Raw genomic sequence first — 15309 nt, forward strand, 5'->3', positions numbered from 1 at the left:
GCAGATTCCTACCAGCTTATCACATAGGTTTTAAATTAATAAAGGTTTAAGAGAAAAAGTAGCCTTCACCCTAGCTCAGCCTTATCCTCGAACATACATTAATCATTAACCTTTATAAGCTGTTAAATTTAAAAATCGATTTGAAGGAGTCCATATTGGCCTAAAAGACCTACTGTTACACCCTAATGATATTTTCGCTTGTAGCTTGGGGAAGGCATGTTTGTTACTTAAAATACAGTTGTCGTTCATATACAGTTCTCAAAGCAGTAGTGTCTAAGCCTTTAAGTGTAATAGAGAGAATTTCACAGGAAAATTGGGTTTTGCTTCAGATGGTCTCAGTTTTGAGCTCTAGCTATTGTTAAGCCTGATACAATATACTGTAAGTACAGCGATGGTAGCATCTGAAAGTGAAGATTAAAGCTAACAGATATAAGTCAACGTGTAAATCTGATTAAATTATTTGGGCCTAATAGAACACCAAACGTCAACACCGTCTGGAAGAAGCATAAAGTTTAGGCCCAAATCTTACTAAAAGATATTTCTAATTCCTTTAAAATCATAATTAGAAGGCGAGTAAATCTTTTTGTTACGCTAGAATAGAGTCTCACCCCCCCTGTATTTCAGTCTTAGCCCTGAATGTTCTGAAGTCGCTCTCTGGCCACGATGGCGTCAGCCTGCAGGGCTCCCAGGGGGCTGAGCGGCGGAGTCTGTGTTGCAGGAGCTGGCGGAGCTGCGGCGCACCCTGGAGGAGGTGCAGGCGGAGAACGCCAGCCTGCGCGAGGCCCAGGGGCACCTCAGCGCCTACGAGGGCGAGCTGGAGGCCCAGCTCCGGGACCGCGACACCGAGGCCAGGCAGCTGGAGGAGGAGCTGGGACGCGTGCGGCACCTCAGTCAGGTGAGGAGGGGCCGAGCGCGAGAGATCAAGGCTTTTGCCTGCAGGACTGGTAAGGGCATGGCGAATCATGGAAAGCTGGAACACAGTATGGCATGTTATTATTAATGCTGCTTACCTGTGATTTCTCAGTACGATTATAGGAATGCAGTACAGAAATTATTGGCTTCTTTTGTCACGTCAATGATCACAGCATTACAGGATAACCATAGGAAAGTCCAGTAAGTGTGCAACGTGTAGCATACACTCCACTCCAGTGCAGAGAGGTCTGTATTGACATTCTACACCCTGTATTCAGACATGAAACCTAGGTGTCAGAGATAAACCAATTAAAATACAGTCTACGTATATACAGTATAAGTATTTCACAGGATTTTAGGATTTTCTCATAAATGTCCATAAGTCTTTTAACACATTACAAGTATATAATTCCCATTGACACATGTGAAAATTAAACTAATTAAGCAAACATTCTCAGTTATTCAAAGGCCATTACTGCTGAGGTTCTAGGTACCCGGTCATTTACCAAACCTGCTTACATTCGAGGAGTTCTGAATCCCAGAAAGGGATGTAATGTTAATGCTGGTACTCGATTTGTTAAGTTCATATTCCATTGCGTGTGAAAAACGTGTATTTTTCATATTAGAGCAAACTGTTTGCCTATTTCAAGTTATGGTCTATTGAGTCACTGTTGAACTGAGTAGGAGCCCTTGTTTCCACCAGTAAGCATTAGGTTTACAGTCTGGGCATCAGATCGCCGTTTTAAAAAACGTATCAAATGAAATGAATTAATGGTAAATGGTTACTGTACATGTCCTGACTTGAGCTCCCAAAGGTTTATGATGCACAGCTTTTCCTTGGGTTTATGCTCCAGTTATTCCAAGTAATCCTCAGCACATTCATTAAAACACACATGGTAGATATCAGAGGTTATCACAACTCCTTGCACTAACCTCAGAACCCAAGGTTAAGAGTTATACTGCTTGTTTTACTTTGCTAGTAGCTAGCTGTGTTACAGTATCAGTGATCAATGGAGTTGCAAGACTTTCTTTTCAGTTTCACTTGGAATGAATTTCTCTTTGAGAAGCAGAATTATAACCGCGAGGTAGATGGTGACTACTGTGTGCCGTGCTGTTTGCGGAGCTCCTCCCTCAGACTGTGCCGTGTTTCCAGATGGAGAAGTCGGCCCTGCAGGCGGAGCTGGAGAAGGAGCGCCAGGCAGGGGAGAACGCCCTCGCCCAGGCCCAGCTGGCAGCCGAGAGGGAGCAGGAGAACCTGGAGCTTCTGCACCAGCTGAACGAGCTGCAGGTCTGGGGCGGGGAGCTCATCTCTGACTGTCCAGGCAAACGGGCTGTCTCCATGTGTAGCTGGGTTATCCTGAAGGAGGTCAGCCTGGGACTGTGACGTCCTGTCCAGGGGGTGTCTAATGTACCATCTGCTGCTAAAAACTAGAGAGAATGAGATTTGATCCAGACGTGCGAGCCCATCGATGTGGGAAGGGGCCTGAATGTCAATTTGCAAAGGTTGTTCACTTTTTCACCAAACGCACACATGCGGTGTTCTGAGAGCAGGAAGAGCAGATGGAAAAATCTTGCTTGCATTCCTAAAATTCATAAAAAGAGAGAGCGCAAAAAGGGTAGCTTATTTAATATCGCTGTCTGAAAGAGCTGAAGGGTATGTGGTGGTGGTTTTCCACGGCGCCGCCACGCACGAGCACTCCTCCTCGCGTGTCTTTCAGGAGGAGAAGGGCTCTCTGACGGAGAAGCTGCAGGGGCTGCAGGGAGAGCTGGACCAGGCGCGGCAGACTCTGCTCCATCCCGACGCGGTGCTGCGCCGCGTGGCGGAGCTGCAGAGGAAGATCGCAACAGGCCTGGGAGAGATCAGGCAAGTCGAGCTGAGCCGGGGGCAGGAGAAGGGCACGCGGCCCGGCGCCGTTTTCAAAGATCAGTCAGATTCTGAAGGCACCTCTCTGGTGACTCGAAGAGCACGTTTAGCGAATGCACGGTTAACGTTCGACGGGGTTTCGATCTTTTGATTGTGAGTTAAAGTAGCATTTTATTGTTCCTTTGGATTATAGAAAAAAAAAACCACAGTCCGGCGTTTGTCTTGGGCTCGGAAACAATGTGCCACTTTGCTTTGCCCAGGGCCCACGCCGAGGGGGACGTGGTGGGCGGGAGCCTGGCTCAGCTGCAGCAGGAGCTGGCAAGGGTGCTGGCCCGCGCGGAGGAGGGGAGAGAGGAGGCGGTGCGGCGCCAGGGCAGGCTGACGCAGGAGATGGGCGCGCTGAGGGAGAGGCTGCGCCGGGCCCAGGAGGAGTACAAGGCAGCCTGCGACAGGGCCGCAGAGGCCAGGGTGAGACAGAGGAGCGCGGGCGCCATTTAGAGATGCCAAATTAGAATTTATAATGATGATTGCTTACGCTTCTGTGGCGCTTTTCTGGACACTCCACTCAAAGCTTAGCAGGTAATGGGGATCCCCTCCACCCCCACCAGTGTGCAGCCCCACCTGTTTCCCTGCCTGGTGAGTTAGTACCCTGCTGAGGCACAGGGGCAAACTTATAAAACATCTTGACATCTTTGTTCAACTGTTATACATTTTAGTTGTCAGTTAAGCGAAACAATAAACACGTTTAGAAATGTTTAGAACAGTCTGCTGTATTTAATTCTGAGTTGCTTTTTTGACAAATACTGGATTTCAGAATAGGATCGTTTGACCACCCACTGAAGCTCAGCAGGGTTGAGCCTGGTCAGTACCTGGATGAGAGACCTCATGGGAAGCTGCTGGAAGTGGTGTTAGTGGGACCAGCAGGGGGCGCTCACCCTGCAGTCTGTGTGGGCCCTAATGCCCCGGTATAGTGGCGGGGACATTAAACCGAGGTCCTGACTCTCAGTGGTCATTAAAGATCCTCGTGCATTTCTCGATAAGAGAAGGGAGTTATCCCGGTGTCCTGGCAAAATTCCCCCCCTTGGCCTTTACTGTGGCCTCCAGATTGTCCCCATGTATGACTGGCTTGCACTGGCCCTGCGATGGACTGGCTCCCCGCCTTTGCTGGTTGCTGGGTAGGCTCCGGCTTCCCACGACACTGTATGGCACAAAGCGGTTTGGTAAATGACATGACATTGTTTGACTCGGCGATAGTCCCGTCCCTGACCACTAGCGCTCCCAAAAGCTGGGTCTCCGAGCACGGGAAGCGTTTGACGGCGCGGGGCTCTGTCCCCCGTGTGTGGGCCCAGGTGGAGGGGGAGCGGCAGCAGGCAGAGGCACAGGTGCGGAGGCTGCAGGGGGAGCTGCAGAGAGCCGAGGAGCTGCAGGCTGTGGCTGACCAGCGGCGCCAGGAGGCCGAGGAGGAGCGGGACAGGCTGGCGGCCGAGCTGGAGGCCAGAGACGCCAAGGTCAGACTCCCAGCAGCTCTGGAAAGACATTACTCTTTACCTTTTAAATACCAAGGCAGTTTGTACCTGCATGATGCATGCGTGTGTTAGATATATACAGCAGTGGCCAATACTGCCTCACCCCTCTTATCTAGCCTCAAAGACTCAAAGCCATCACACTGAAAAGCACTGAAACCTTTAAAAGCACCTTCAAGCAAGGATTGTGTTACCTGCGTCTGCTCAAGAGCAGCACAGCTGCCTAGACCAGACTGCATCCACATCCCAGGGAATCTGGAGATCCCAAAAGCTGACCATCCAAAATCATATGGAGAGTGGTGATGAGTACCCTTCATCAAGGACAGGGAGAACACCCCTTGTATCCCATGTGACTCTAAATAAATTCATGATAATGCAATGATTTGTGCACTAGTGTGTAGTACAATCTACAAAACAAAACAATTCTTGTTTCAGGTTTTAAAAAAAATTAAACTGCAACTTCCACTAATCATCAATTTCCCTTCGGGATCAATAAAGTCTTATCTAGCTATCTAATGCTTACCCATTTACCTTTTAGACTATAACTGTGCAGTGGTACTTCTGTGTGTATTGCAGGTGAAGGAAGAGCAGTCGGAGACCCGGAAGCAGCTGAGCGGGCTGGACAGGGAACTCCGGGAGCTGAGGAGGTCCATGGCAGCAGCAGACAAGATGGCCGCTCAAGAGCTGACCAAGGCCAAGGACCAGCTCCGATCTCTGCACGGCACTGTGCGCCAGCTCAACCAGGAGAGGGCAGAGGTGGGCATCGTCCCCGAGACTGCACATATTCCCCCTGGGATTGCTTCCGTTTGTTTAAGTGAACAGCAGATGAAAAAATAATTTGAACAGTCAATCAGCCAGACACAGGATACAGGGACATGATTTGAAATAATGTATTTCCTGATAAGGTGCAGCTGTGTTGTCTTATTAAGACACAATATGCACCGAAGCAGAAATAACAAACAGGGAGGCTCTCACCGGAACAACTCTTCGTAGAAATTCGACACTTGGGCTCCTTTACGAGTTTTGTTTAGCTTGAGCATGAGAATTTTGATGAGTTACACTCTGTATAATTCAATTGCTATTGGTTCTTTCAAATACACATTGTATTGCCTGAAATCTTTCATCAAAGACAGCAGGAAAGCCTGGAGACAAGACGGTCCAAACAGCTTTGCCGTGTGTTGCCCGTTTTATTCCCTGCCACCTGATGTGATAATTCCATGGTTCGTGGGGAGTCGGCGTGTGACCATCCGATTGTGTGTGAATCCCCAGGAGGTGGATGAGCTGGAAGGGAGCAGGGCTCAGGCTGACAGGGCTGGCAGAGATCTGGCCAGGGCAGAGGCAGAGATCGAGCTGCTGCAGAGACTGCTGGAGGACAGGGAGCAGCAGGTAGGCTTTCTCTTCTCGGCATGAGAAAAAGTATTGATATCCTTCAAAGAACATGATTGATGTGGAGCAGTGCTGTGGAAGTTACAACACGTTCTTTCAAATTCTGCTTAATATTGTGACACTTAAAATAAACGATTTATCAATTGTGAAACTATATGGCCTGATGGTAGGAAAGTCTTCTTGTACATACGTGTTTCTCATGATTTTTCCTGCTTAGTATCTTGTGACGCTTAATCTGGCTTTATAAAGCTGGAGTTTTCCTTAAACTTGTTGAACTTCTTAATCTAAATTGATGTTTTTACCGTGAAAGTACAAAACCCTAACATCTTCCATATTCTAACCTTCACTGCTTAGTGTGAGTTGGTGTGTTCTGAAGTCATAATAGCAACAGCAGCTCAAAATAATATACATTAGTACCAAAACAATTGTCAGCAAATAAAGATAACGATCTTTGGTGCTTCTGAGTAGCTCAATCATTAAATGCTCTCCTGGAATGCTGATTAAGCACTGTGGTCCCAACACTGCCCTGGGTTTGATCATTCAGACCTGGTTTATACCCTTAGCTGGGTGGGAGTGGAATTCTTCCTGTAGAAGCACGTTCCAGGCTGAGCACTACCAGGGTTGTGATTGCGCGAGAGCCAGTCAGCTGATCGGAATGGGTGTCGGAGACGGGGGTCTCCTTGTTTTAGCGCACATCACCTGAGTGCAGTGTTGTTGCAGGTACGAGAGCAGGTGGATCGGACGGAAGCTGGGGTCCTGGCTTCCACCAATCAGCAGCTGGAGCTGGACAGGCTGGCCCGGGCGCTGGAGAGACAGCGGGCCCAGACCAGCAGGCTCCGAGACCAGCTGGCCAGGGCCAGGGAGGGTGCGTGGGCTCTCACTCCATATCTTTATCACAGCAGTATATTTCTTCTAGTGCATCGTGGGAGTAGAACACAGTGAGGAGGATGGACATAGAGAAGGAGCAGTCATGGGAGACGTCTGGTGCAAAATACAACCCTAGCCAGTGGCAGTGGAGTTTTTGTCATTTATTGTCAATTCTAAAAGAAAGATAAGGTGTAATTCTCTAGTTTTGAAGTGCTGTCTTATACTTGATTGATGCTTGCAGTTTCAGATTTAAGTTTAGAAGTAACTTGGATCAAACTCACCAGCCATGCTGCTGATCCAGGAACACAGTGGGGAGACGAAGCAGGGGTCAGAGAAGACGCAAAGACGAGCACAGGAGCAAACGCAGAGACAATGCCGAACCAGAATGAGCAGCTTTCAGATAATGGATAAATACTTTTGCACAATTCTGAGCTAACCATAAATAACTACAATTATATTATTCCCATGTAAAAAAAAAACAAGAACTGCAGTGCTATGGAATGGAGATGCTACTAGGATTTGCTGCCAATGCTCTGTGTTAAGAATGATGTTAGCTTCTCCCCTCTGAGTGTTGTCCTTGTCATTGTAGAGAACAGTGGGAATCTGGAGGAACTGGTCCAAGAGATCGGGGCTCTGAGGGACACGCTAGCCCAGCAGAGTGACTTTGTGTCCAGCCTAAGTGACCCTTTCAGCAGGAAAGGCTACTGGTATTACATGCCAGCAGCCCCTAATGTAAGCAACAGCTACAAATCTCCTCAGGAAATTACTGTAGATGTTAACCACATAACCCTTCATTTACCATTGAGTCAAACTGTTGGCTAAAATAGGGATTGTTAGTATTATTTCCAGAGGAAAGCCGAAGTGCACAGAAATCTTTTTTGGGTATTTTTGAGAATGGCAAAGGGCTTTTATTCAAAGCAACAAGAAAGCTCAAGTTTTATGGTTTTTTTTTACGTTTGAAAAATGATTTGCACGAACAGTACATTGTTTGAAAGACTTGTAATTAAGATTATTCATAGTGCCATTGAATATTGGTACTGTAACGTGGTCACACTTTTCACACCAACAGAATGGAATGGTCAATTTTCTGTTTAACATAACAGGAGTCTTGGAAGGTTGTAGTCTGAGATATCTGACTTTTTTTTATACTTAGTGATCAGTAAACTAGCGTTTAAGAAATGAGATCTCTTTCTAGTTCAGTATAATAGTCATTGTTTTTGCAAAAGTGTCTAAAACTGCCAGTATTTCCCCGGTTCCAGGCACCCAGTGTAGGCTCACAGAGTACTCATGACTCTGGCTTGGGCTCGCAGTACCCGGCCTCTCCTGAAAGGGGGCGCCGTCCCGCCAGGCCGAGTAGAAGAAGGAGGGGCCAGACTGCGGCCCCCGCTGCTGGAGGATATTGGATTTATTCCCCCCTCAAGAGTGGGACCTGGAAGACCCGTGGGTGCAAAGGTAACAAAGTCGTTCTTTTCCTAACCACAAAGCACTGCGACCGTGTGGTTTGCTTGATAAATACAAACAAGAGAAAAGAGCAAACTGCTGTTGTCTCTCTATCTGGTGATGAATATAAATGCCTGAGTCGCCAATTGATTTTGTAATTATCCTTTGTCTTTAAGCTCTTTTGACCAATTTTAACTCCTTAGTTCTGTATGTCTGAGGATAAGTACAAGGCGTGTCCACTCTTGGGTCGCTCCGAGTTCTAGGAGAGTATACTTTGTTTTGGATTAGCAGGTGGGTCGATGGCAGACCATGACGGGGTTTAACAGATCAAGTCAGCTTTGTTTTGGTAGATGTTGGTTTCATGAGGAACACTAGTCAGTATGCGAGAACTGCCACAGTGATGGTATAACAGGAGCAAAGTATTTAAACATGACCACATTTTATAGATGACATTAGCAAAAACGCCGAAGTTCTTGTGAGTTTAGTGACTTGACATTTGTGTCATGTCACAAGAACGTCCATGCTATACGCAGTAATCTGTGTTTTTGGTATTTGGTACTATAACACAATCCTTTTATAAGGCCGTAAACATTCAGTGTGTTTCCAGTAGATCCCAGTATATTTTGCAATATTTGTTGCCCTTTAGAAATGACATTGTCTTATTATTTTGCATATTGTATGTGTTGTTATTATTGTACACAGCACGCAGCTCCTTTCTGTTGAAAAGAATAGAGTTAAGACAACTTGTTCAACAACCTGCAAAAATAAATGATGCAGATATGAATAATAGATAATGAATGCAGATACTGTACTGTACTGTAAAACAGTGTTGGAGATGTTGAGTTAGAAGCAAGTCTCAGGATTTGCAGACGTTTCATGTTTATGCTTAAAGGGGTATTCTGGTACAGCTCGATCTTTACCTAAACCTTTAAATCACCACTTAGTAGTTCCAAATTATTTGTATTTTCTATCCAAATATATTTGATTTTGTGTGCAGATGACCCTGGTGACAGTGGCGAGGAGAGTGAAGGGGGCAGCAGTGTCTCTGGGGACCAGTTCACCCCTCCTCCAGGCTCGGCCATTTACACAGTCCTTCCTGATGGCTCGCCCCTCCCCCAGGGCACGGTGATCTACGCCCCTCTGGCCTCCAGCACCTCCGTCAGGCCTGGAACAGTCATCTATGGACCCCCTCCTGCAGGGATCCAGCTGGTGTACGGACCCCCTCCTGCCAACTTCACTGTGCCATTAGCGCCCACCGGAGTGCTGCACTGCAACGTCCCAGAGCATCATGAACTGGTATGTGATATTCCTGGGAATAAGGGATCAAACTAGAACTCATCTTATTTGTTAAGTATACATTTATCTCCGTGTTATTTCAATTGAATAGTCTCCCTAAAATCTTGCAAATGCAGTTTAAATCTATGTTGTGATGCCACTGAGCAGCAGCCCTCAGATTCTTCTGCCTTGGGGAGTCCTTTCCAAATCCTTGCGTTCGGCCGGGACCCCGTGTGTTTAAACTGAAATAGAACGGACATCTAGTAACCGGGCCGCTAATGTTTCAGTGAGCATTAACGGATGACCGATGGCGCAGCAGAAATGTGGCCATGGATTTCCAGATGGAGAGAGTGAGTGTCTGAAAATAGGAACCTGAACTATAACTCGTTCCCATTCTGGCCTGAATACAAAGCAGTTCATATCCCTGAAGGACAGGGAAGTGGTTCAGATACCTAATGGACATGAAGAGTGCTGTGATCTTCCACAGGCATTCACTCTTAAGTGACTAGAACATAGTGCAGTATGTGCTAACAGGCAGGGGCATATTGAATTTGGTTGGTTGTTAGTTAGCTTAATGGCCTGATGGTCTGTCCCAGTCTCTCCGAGATGTTTTTTTTGAAGGATCCCAGGCTAATAGATAATCTAGCGATTACAAAAACTTCAGAACAGCTCGTTGCAGGTTTCAGCCTAGAGCACGAGCAGACCGTGTTGTGGGCTGACAGGCCTGGCCTTCGCTGCAGGAGAAGGAGCTGTGTCGCCTGGAGGAGTCGGTGGCGGAGCAGAGGCGGCAGGGGGACGAGGCCCGCGGGCTGCGGGCCCAGTGCCGGGACCTGGAGCAGGAGCTGGACGAGCTGCGCAGGGCTGTGGGCAGACAGCGCCAGCACAGGTACCGCTCCCCCGGGCACAGAGCTCCTCTTCCGGGCAGGTTCGCTTCCTCCATGTCTGCTCCCCTTTCACGACATCCAATATCTTCAGGTCCTCCAGCACCCCTCCGTCCTTTAACACTCCCACCCACTTCCTAACAGCAACTCTCACTCTTTCGGAATGAGCTGATGGCTTTCTTCCCTTTCCTGCTGTGCCACATGGGAGTGTGGCCTGGCTAGGCCATGGCTCACAGAAAACACTTTGAAACGGAGCATAGGACCTTTTACAAAAGGCAAAAAAAAGGCTAGCTTAATGAGCAAGATCGCACACAGCTCTTGAGACCAGTGATCTTTTTACCTCCTACTGTAACCTTTATTTAAAGGCATCTTCTCTGTGTTCTGTTGAATCACTGTCGCTCAAGCAGAAAACAAACTAGAACCCACACAGCTAAACTGGGTATGAGCACCTGTTTCCAACCTGGTAACAGCTTCCAAGGTTGGCTTCAAAAGACCTGGAGGAAGGAAGGCGTCTTCAGCGAATCTACAGCAGGTTTAAAGCAGTCCGTGCTGTGTTAACTGCGGTTGTCCTGTGGCCCAGGGAGATCCTGGAGGGCGTGGGCGGGTCTTTGGTGACGGAGCTGGCGCTCGAGAGGTCTCTGCGAGAGCAGGGCGACGCGCGGGAGGAGACGGAGTGCCTGGAGCGGACTCTGCTCCGGAGGCGAGCCGAGCTGAGGGAGGCCGACCGGCTCCTCGCGGAGGCGGAGACCGAGCTGAAGGACACCCGGGCCAAGGTGAGCCAGCCTCCTCGGCTCCTTGTCGCGCGCGCACGCACACACAGACAGACACGCGCAGAGGTGGGTAACCTGGGCGCCGGCGTCTCTTCCACACCAGACCAGGGAGACTGTCCAGCGCTACAGCAACGCCAGACGGCGCCTGGAAGACACGGAATGGGATGCAGAGGAGCTGGAGCGCCGTGCCCAGGAGACAGCCACCCAGCTGGTCCAGGCCAGCCAGAAGCTCAGGTAGCCCAGCCGCCATGCGAGGACGGCGTATGTGTGGCGACTGCTTTGGTCAGCGCTCTTCCTGGGTCGCCGTTGAGTACGCCCCGTTCGGCCTTTATGGTTCAACATATTTCCACACATTTATCTCTCACCTGGTCCTCACCGATTCATACTAGCAGATAAAACTAATCTTGTTTGACAAATGACAAAGCAGAATTTCCTTGTGTTACGATTTATTTAAAAAATCCGCCAGCATTCAACGTCTTTGTAAGAAAAATGAAGTGCAGCTTGATTCAGTAACTTGTGCCACCCCCTTTAGCAGCGATAACTTGAAGTAAACAATTCCTGTAATTGTTGATCAGTCTCTCACATCGCCTGGACAGAGCTCACATCTACAGCGCTTCTGATGTACGACGTTTGAGGGCTTTCTTGCATGTACAGCTGTCTTTAGGTCCCATGTACTTTCCAAGCACATTTGCTGGTCATCTAGTTTTGTGGAGCTCTACATGATTAAAAAGTATATTCTGCTTCTTTAGGGATTTACAAGATAATCTGAAAGAGCTTGAAGACCACAAGGCAGAGCAGGAGGCTGTCCTGAAGGAGATACAGCAGGTTGTGTCCTCCAGAGACTCCGAGTTCCAGGTTCTTAATCAGAAGATGGCGACCGTGGCAGAGAGGTGACACCTGAAACTTCACACCTGTATTATGAGTGAAAACGCGGTTTACATTTAGAAAAAAACATAAATATTAGTTTGATGTGCCTTTAATATGTTATTTATTGAAGCATAAAAGACAGCCTGCTTGGGATCCCAGAAAAAAGTAAGGATTCAAATACAGCAATACAATGAATAATGGAATTTAATAAAATGAATAATTGAGGACAAATGAATGGGTCATCATCCAGCACAGGATTATTGTTTTGTCCATTATCTGAAAAGAATGGATGCAAGTGATGTTAATTCCAGTGGCTGTCCTCTGTGAATAGCCTGGAGACCCTGCAGGCAGAATTGCAGCTGGCACAAAGCAAAGAGGCCCAACATCTGGAGACGATGAGGGAGGCCGAGGGCCTGCTGTCCCAGCGGAGGAGTGAGCTGGAGAGACTCAACAGCCAGGTAACCCACGGACACTGCTTCCGCCAGTCACTGCTCTCCCACTGGTGTAATCACAGACCACCGTTTTCTCTGGGAGAAAAACTTACTGGAGCCAATGACAATCCAATGCTGATCCTCAACACTTGTGGCCCACAATTCACTTGCCTAGCTAAGCTAGATATGACGGTACCTGCAAAATATGATCCTGCTGACGGAAAATGACACAGGTCCTCACAGATACAGAGAAGGCTGGAGGGTTTTGATACCTTCCTGTCCCAGTCTGACATGTCAGAGCTGTCTGAAGGGTGTCGATGGCTTGTCACGCAGGTGGCTCTGCAGCAGGAGCAGCTGGCCGTGCTGGACAGGAAAGTGGGGCAGAGGAAAGAGGAACAGCGCCTCCTGCAGGAGTGCGTGGAGCAGCGACAGCAGGGCCTGGCGGACGTGCTGCGCGGCGGCGAGGAGGACGTGCGGGACCTGCAGAGACAGCTCAAGGTTACCCCCCCCGCCTTGCGTGAGAGCTTCGCTGTAGCACGGGATTGTGGACTTGAGCTGCTTGCTGGGGCAGAGCCATGAGTGTGCAGCCCAGCTGGGTGTCAAACCTGTGCTTCTGACGTGGGTTTCATCTTACAGATACACCCCGTGCAGTGACAAACACTTTTAACCTGTTGCAGCAGTTTACCAGCATGTGTGTTTTTTCATGACTTGTCATGTATGGATGTGCAAAGATTGATGGTTTGGTGAGGTCAGCGCCATCATTGAAGCGTTCGTTTGCATCCTAGATGTCTTTCTAGAGGGAGCTGGTGCTTGTGATTGATGTTTGTAGATGCCATTGAAAAGTCCTGTCTGGTCTGTCTCAGGAGCTCAGGGCTAATCTGGAGGACCTGAGTGCACAGAAGGAGGACCTGGGGTCCCAGCTGAGTGAGAGAAGGGCTCAGATCTCCCTCTTCAAACAGGAGGGCCAGAGAGAAGAGGAGACCCTACAGAACATCCTGTCCCAGATAAACAAGCACAAAGCAGGTGAGAAATCCACTCAGGGCCTCATCCAGTTCGTTGCATTGTTGCCTAGATAAATCATAAATGTCTTCATAAATCACAACAGATAGCCTTTATAGTTTTCATAAGGACATAAAGGTTGCAAATGAGAAGAGGATGTCTTGCTTATTTGGTTGGTTATAATTTAATGTTCAAAGAAATCCATCTCTTTCTTAAATGATTCCTTGTAGTCAGATTCACCTGTTCTGGAAATCGGTTCCAGATTGCTACAACCCTCTGTTTGAAGAAGTATCTCCTGTTCTGCTTTAAAGATCCCTTAACTAAATTTCTCCTCACCTTTTTTGGATTTTGCATACCTAAAACAAGTGACTAAGTAGTTGTCTCTCTTCCAGGTGACAGGTCCAGTTCCCTTAGATTGTCCATATATTCCATTCGCTTCAAGCCGGCAACAAGTCTGGTTGTTCTCCTTTGTACTTCCTCTAGAACAGCAACAGCAACCATGTTCTTGTAGTGCAGTGACCAAAACAAGTTTCCAAGTAATGAATTCATTGCAGGTATTTTTTTAAGCTCCCAATTACTTCTATACTAAAGGTAACAAGCTGAAAAGTAGAAAGATGTGAAAACAAAAATGTTTTGGCTGTGAAGGTTTGTCAGCCACAAGAAGGTTGTGGTCAATACATTATTCTTTTTATCTACTTTTCAATGTGGAATTAATTCCAACCTATACAAAAAGGATGCTTTGTTTACAAGGGGGAAATGAGGAATAGAATCGGAGCCAGCAGGGGCTCAGTAGTGAAGGAAGGCCGTGATGTCATGTGCATGTGTCCTGCTCTTCTCTTCCTCCACTCAGAGCTGAAGCATGTGCTGGAGATGATCCAGCTGGAGAGCAGCGAGCTGCAGGGCGTGAAGCTGCGGCACGACCACAAGCTGGACGAGCTGGAGAAGACGCAGAGGAGCCTGCTGCAGGTCGGAGCCGGGAGAGGAGGCGTGGCAGGGGCTTATCCATGGGGCAACACGGGGCAACACGGGGCAACACGGGGCAACACGCGGCAACACGCGGCAACACGGGGCAACTAGACCCATGCCCGTTTCGCAGGCCTGAAATTGACCTGCTTGCTGTGAGAAGCTGAGGCAACACTGGGCTATAAAAGTCCATTTTCTCTGTATACAGCATGATCAGCTAAAAATCACTCCATATTTGTGATTTTTAGTCCGTCGGTTGTGAAAGGGATCTCCCTTGGTTTTCTTTGCTTGATGTCATAGTTCCTCTTTGATCACTGTCCTACCGCCTCCAGTGTTTGTTGGTTTTTCTTGCGTTAAAACGTGCACAAAACATACCTTCTGAAAGAAACAGCTGTCCTCAGACTGGAGGCTCAATGAGATTAAGCTGAGAGGGTATTCATCCCGTGCCCTCCGAGCCCAGACAGGAGCAGTGCTGTTGTGTCCCTGGCACCGTCCTCACAGGGCCGGTGGAGCTGACTGGATTGCTCCCTTTCCCTGTAGGTGAAGGTGGAGCTGGAAAGCGGGCTGCTGGACGCACAGCGCCAGGGGGCTGAGTGCGAGCGCAACCGGGAGCTGCTGGAGCAGGAGAGACAGGAGCTGGACGGCCTGCGGCAGGAAACCGAGTCTCTGCGGGCCACTGTGGACACCCTGGCCAAGGAGAGGGGCCTTTTGGAGGACCAGTGCCAGAACCTGGACGGAAAACTGACCCAGGCCGAACGGTATGGGGGCAACACAACAGAACCCTGAAAACTCTGGTTTTACCAAGCTGTGCCCACGGAACAAATAATGTTCCAGGAGCCAATTTCAAGGTTTAAATCAGCTGAGTGAAGTGCACAGTGACTTCAGTAATAGAGGACTAATTTGGAAATATGACTTAGCATAGATTGGTATGAAAATACCCAGCAGTATGGTGCTGTGTGCGACCTGAAACTGTGCTAGGAATATATATAGATGCACAAAAGAAACACTCATGACGGATAAATGGAGTCACGTATTTTAAATGTTGACATGAAACAAAATCACAGAAAATATAAACCGAAAAAGCCCTAAGTTTTCAGTATGGAACACGGCACGTGTCAAGGTGAAAACACG

At 48.2% G+C, this 15309-nt stretch overlaps 1 protein-coding gene across 3 annotated transcripts in view; it reads left to right on the top strand.

Moving 5' to 3' along the window:
• cntrl (centriolin) overlaps positions 1-15309 on the top strand; it is a 39835-nt gene that overhangs the window by 15693 nt on the left and 8833 nt on the right. For all 3 annotated transcript variants that reach the window (XM_069183355.1, XM_069183357.1, XM_069183358.1), the window contains 20 exons: positions 719-895; positions 2066-2200; positions 2631-2776; positions 3037-3244; positions 4126-4284; positions 4876-5055; positions 5569-5685; positions 6406-6550; positions 7142-7284; positions 7812-8004; positions 8990-9288; positions 10008-10153; positions 10729-10921; positions 11022-11152; positions 11668-11808; positions 12117-12243; positions 12550-12714; positions 13080-13239; positions 14066-14181; positions 14719-14936. In XM_069183355.1, coding sequence (XP_069039456.1) covers positions 719-895; positions 2066-2200; positions 2631-2776; positions 3037-3244; positions 4126-4284; positions 4876-5055; positions 5569-5685; positions 6406-6550; positions 7142-7284; positions 7812-8004; positions 8990-9288; positions 10008-10153; positions 10729-10921; positions 11022-11152; positions 11668-11808; positions 12117-12243; positions 12550-12714; positions 13080-13239; positions 14066-14181; positions 14719-14936 — 3299 coding nt within the window. The remainder of the gene's footprint in view (positions 1-718; positions 896-2065; positions 2201-2630; positions 2777-3036; positions 3245-4125; positions 4285-4875; positions 5056-5568; positions 5686-6405; positions 6551-7141; positions 7285-7811; positions 8005-8989; positions 9289-10007; positions 10154-10728; positions 10922-11021; positions 11153-11667; positions 11809-12116; positions 12244-12549; positions 12715-13079; positions 13240-14065; positions 14182-14718; positions 14937-15309) is intronic.

This window comes from Lepisosteus oculatus, chromosome 24 (assembly GCF_040954835.1).
Source record: "Lepisosteus oculatus isolate fLepOcu1 chromosome 24, fLepOcu1.hap2, whole genome shotgun sequence".
Lineage (NCBI taxonomy): Eukaryota > Metazoa > Chordata > Actinopteri > Semionotiformes > Lepisosteidae > Lepisosteus > Lepisosteus oculatus.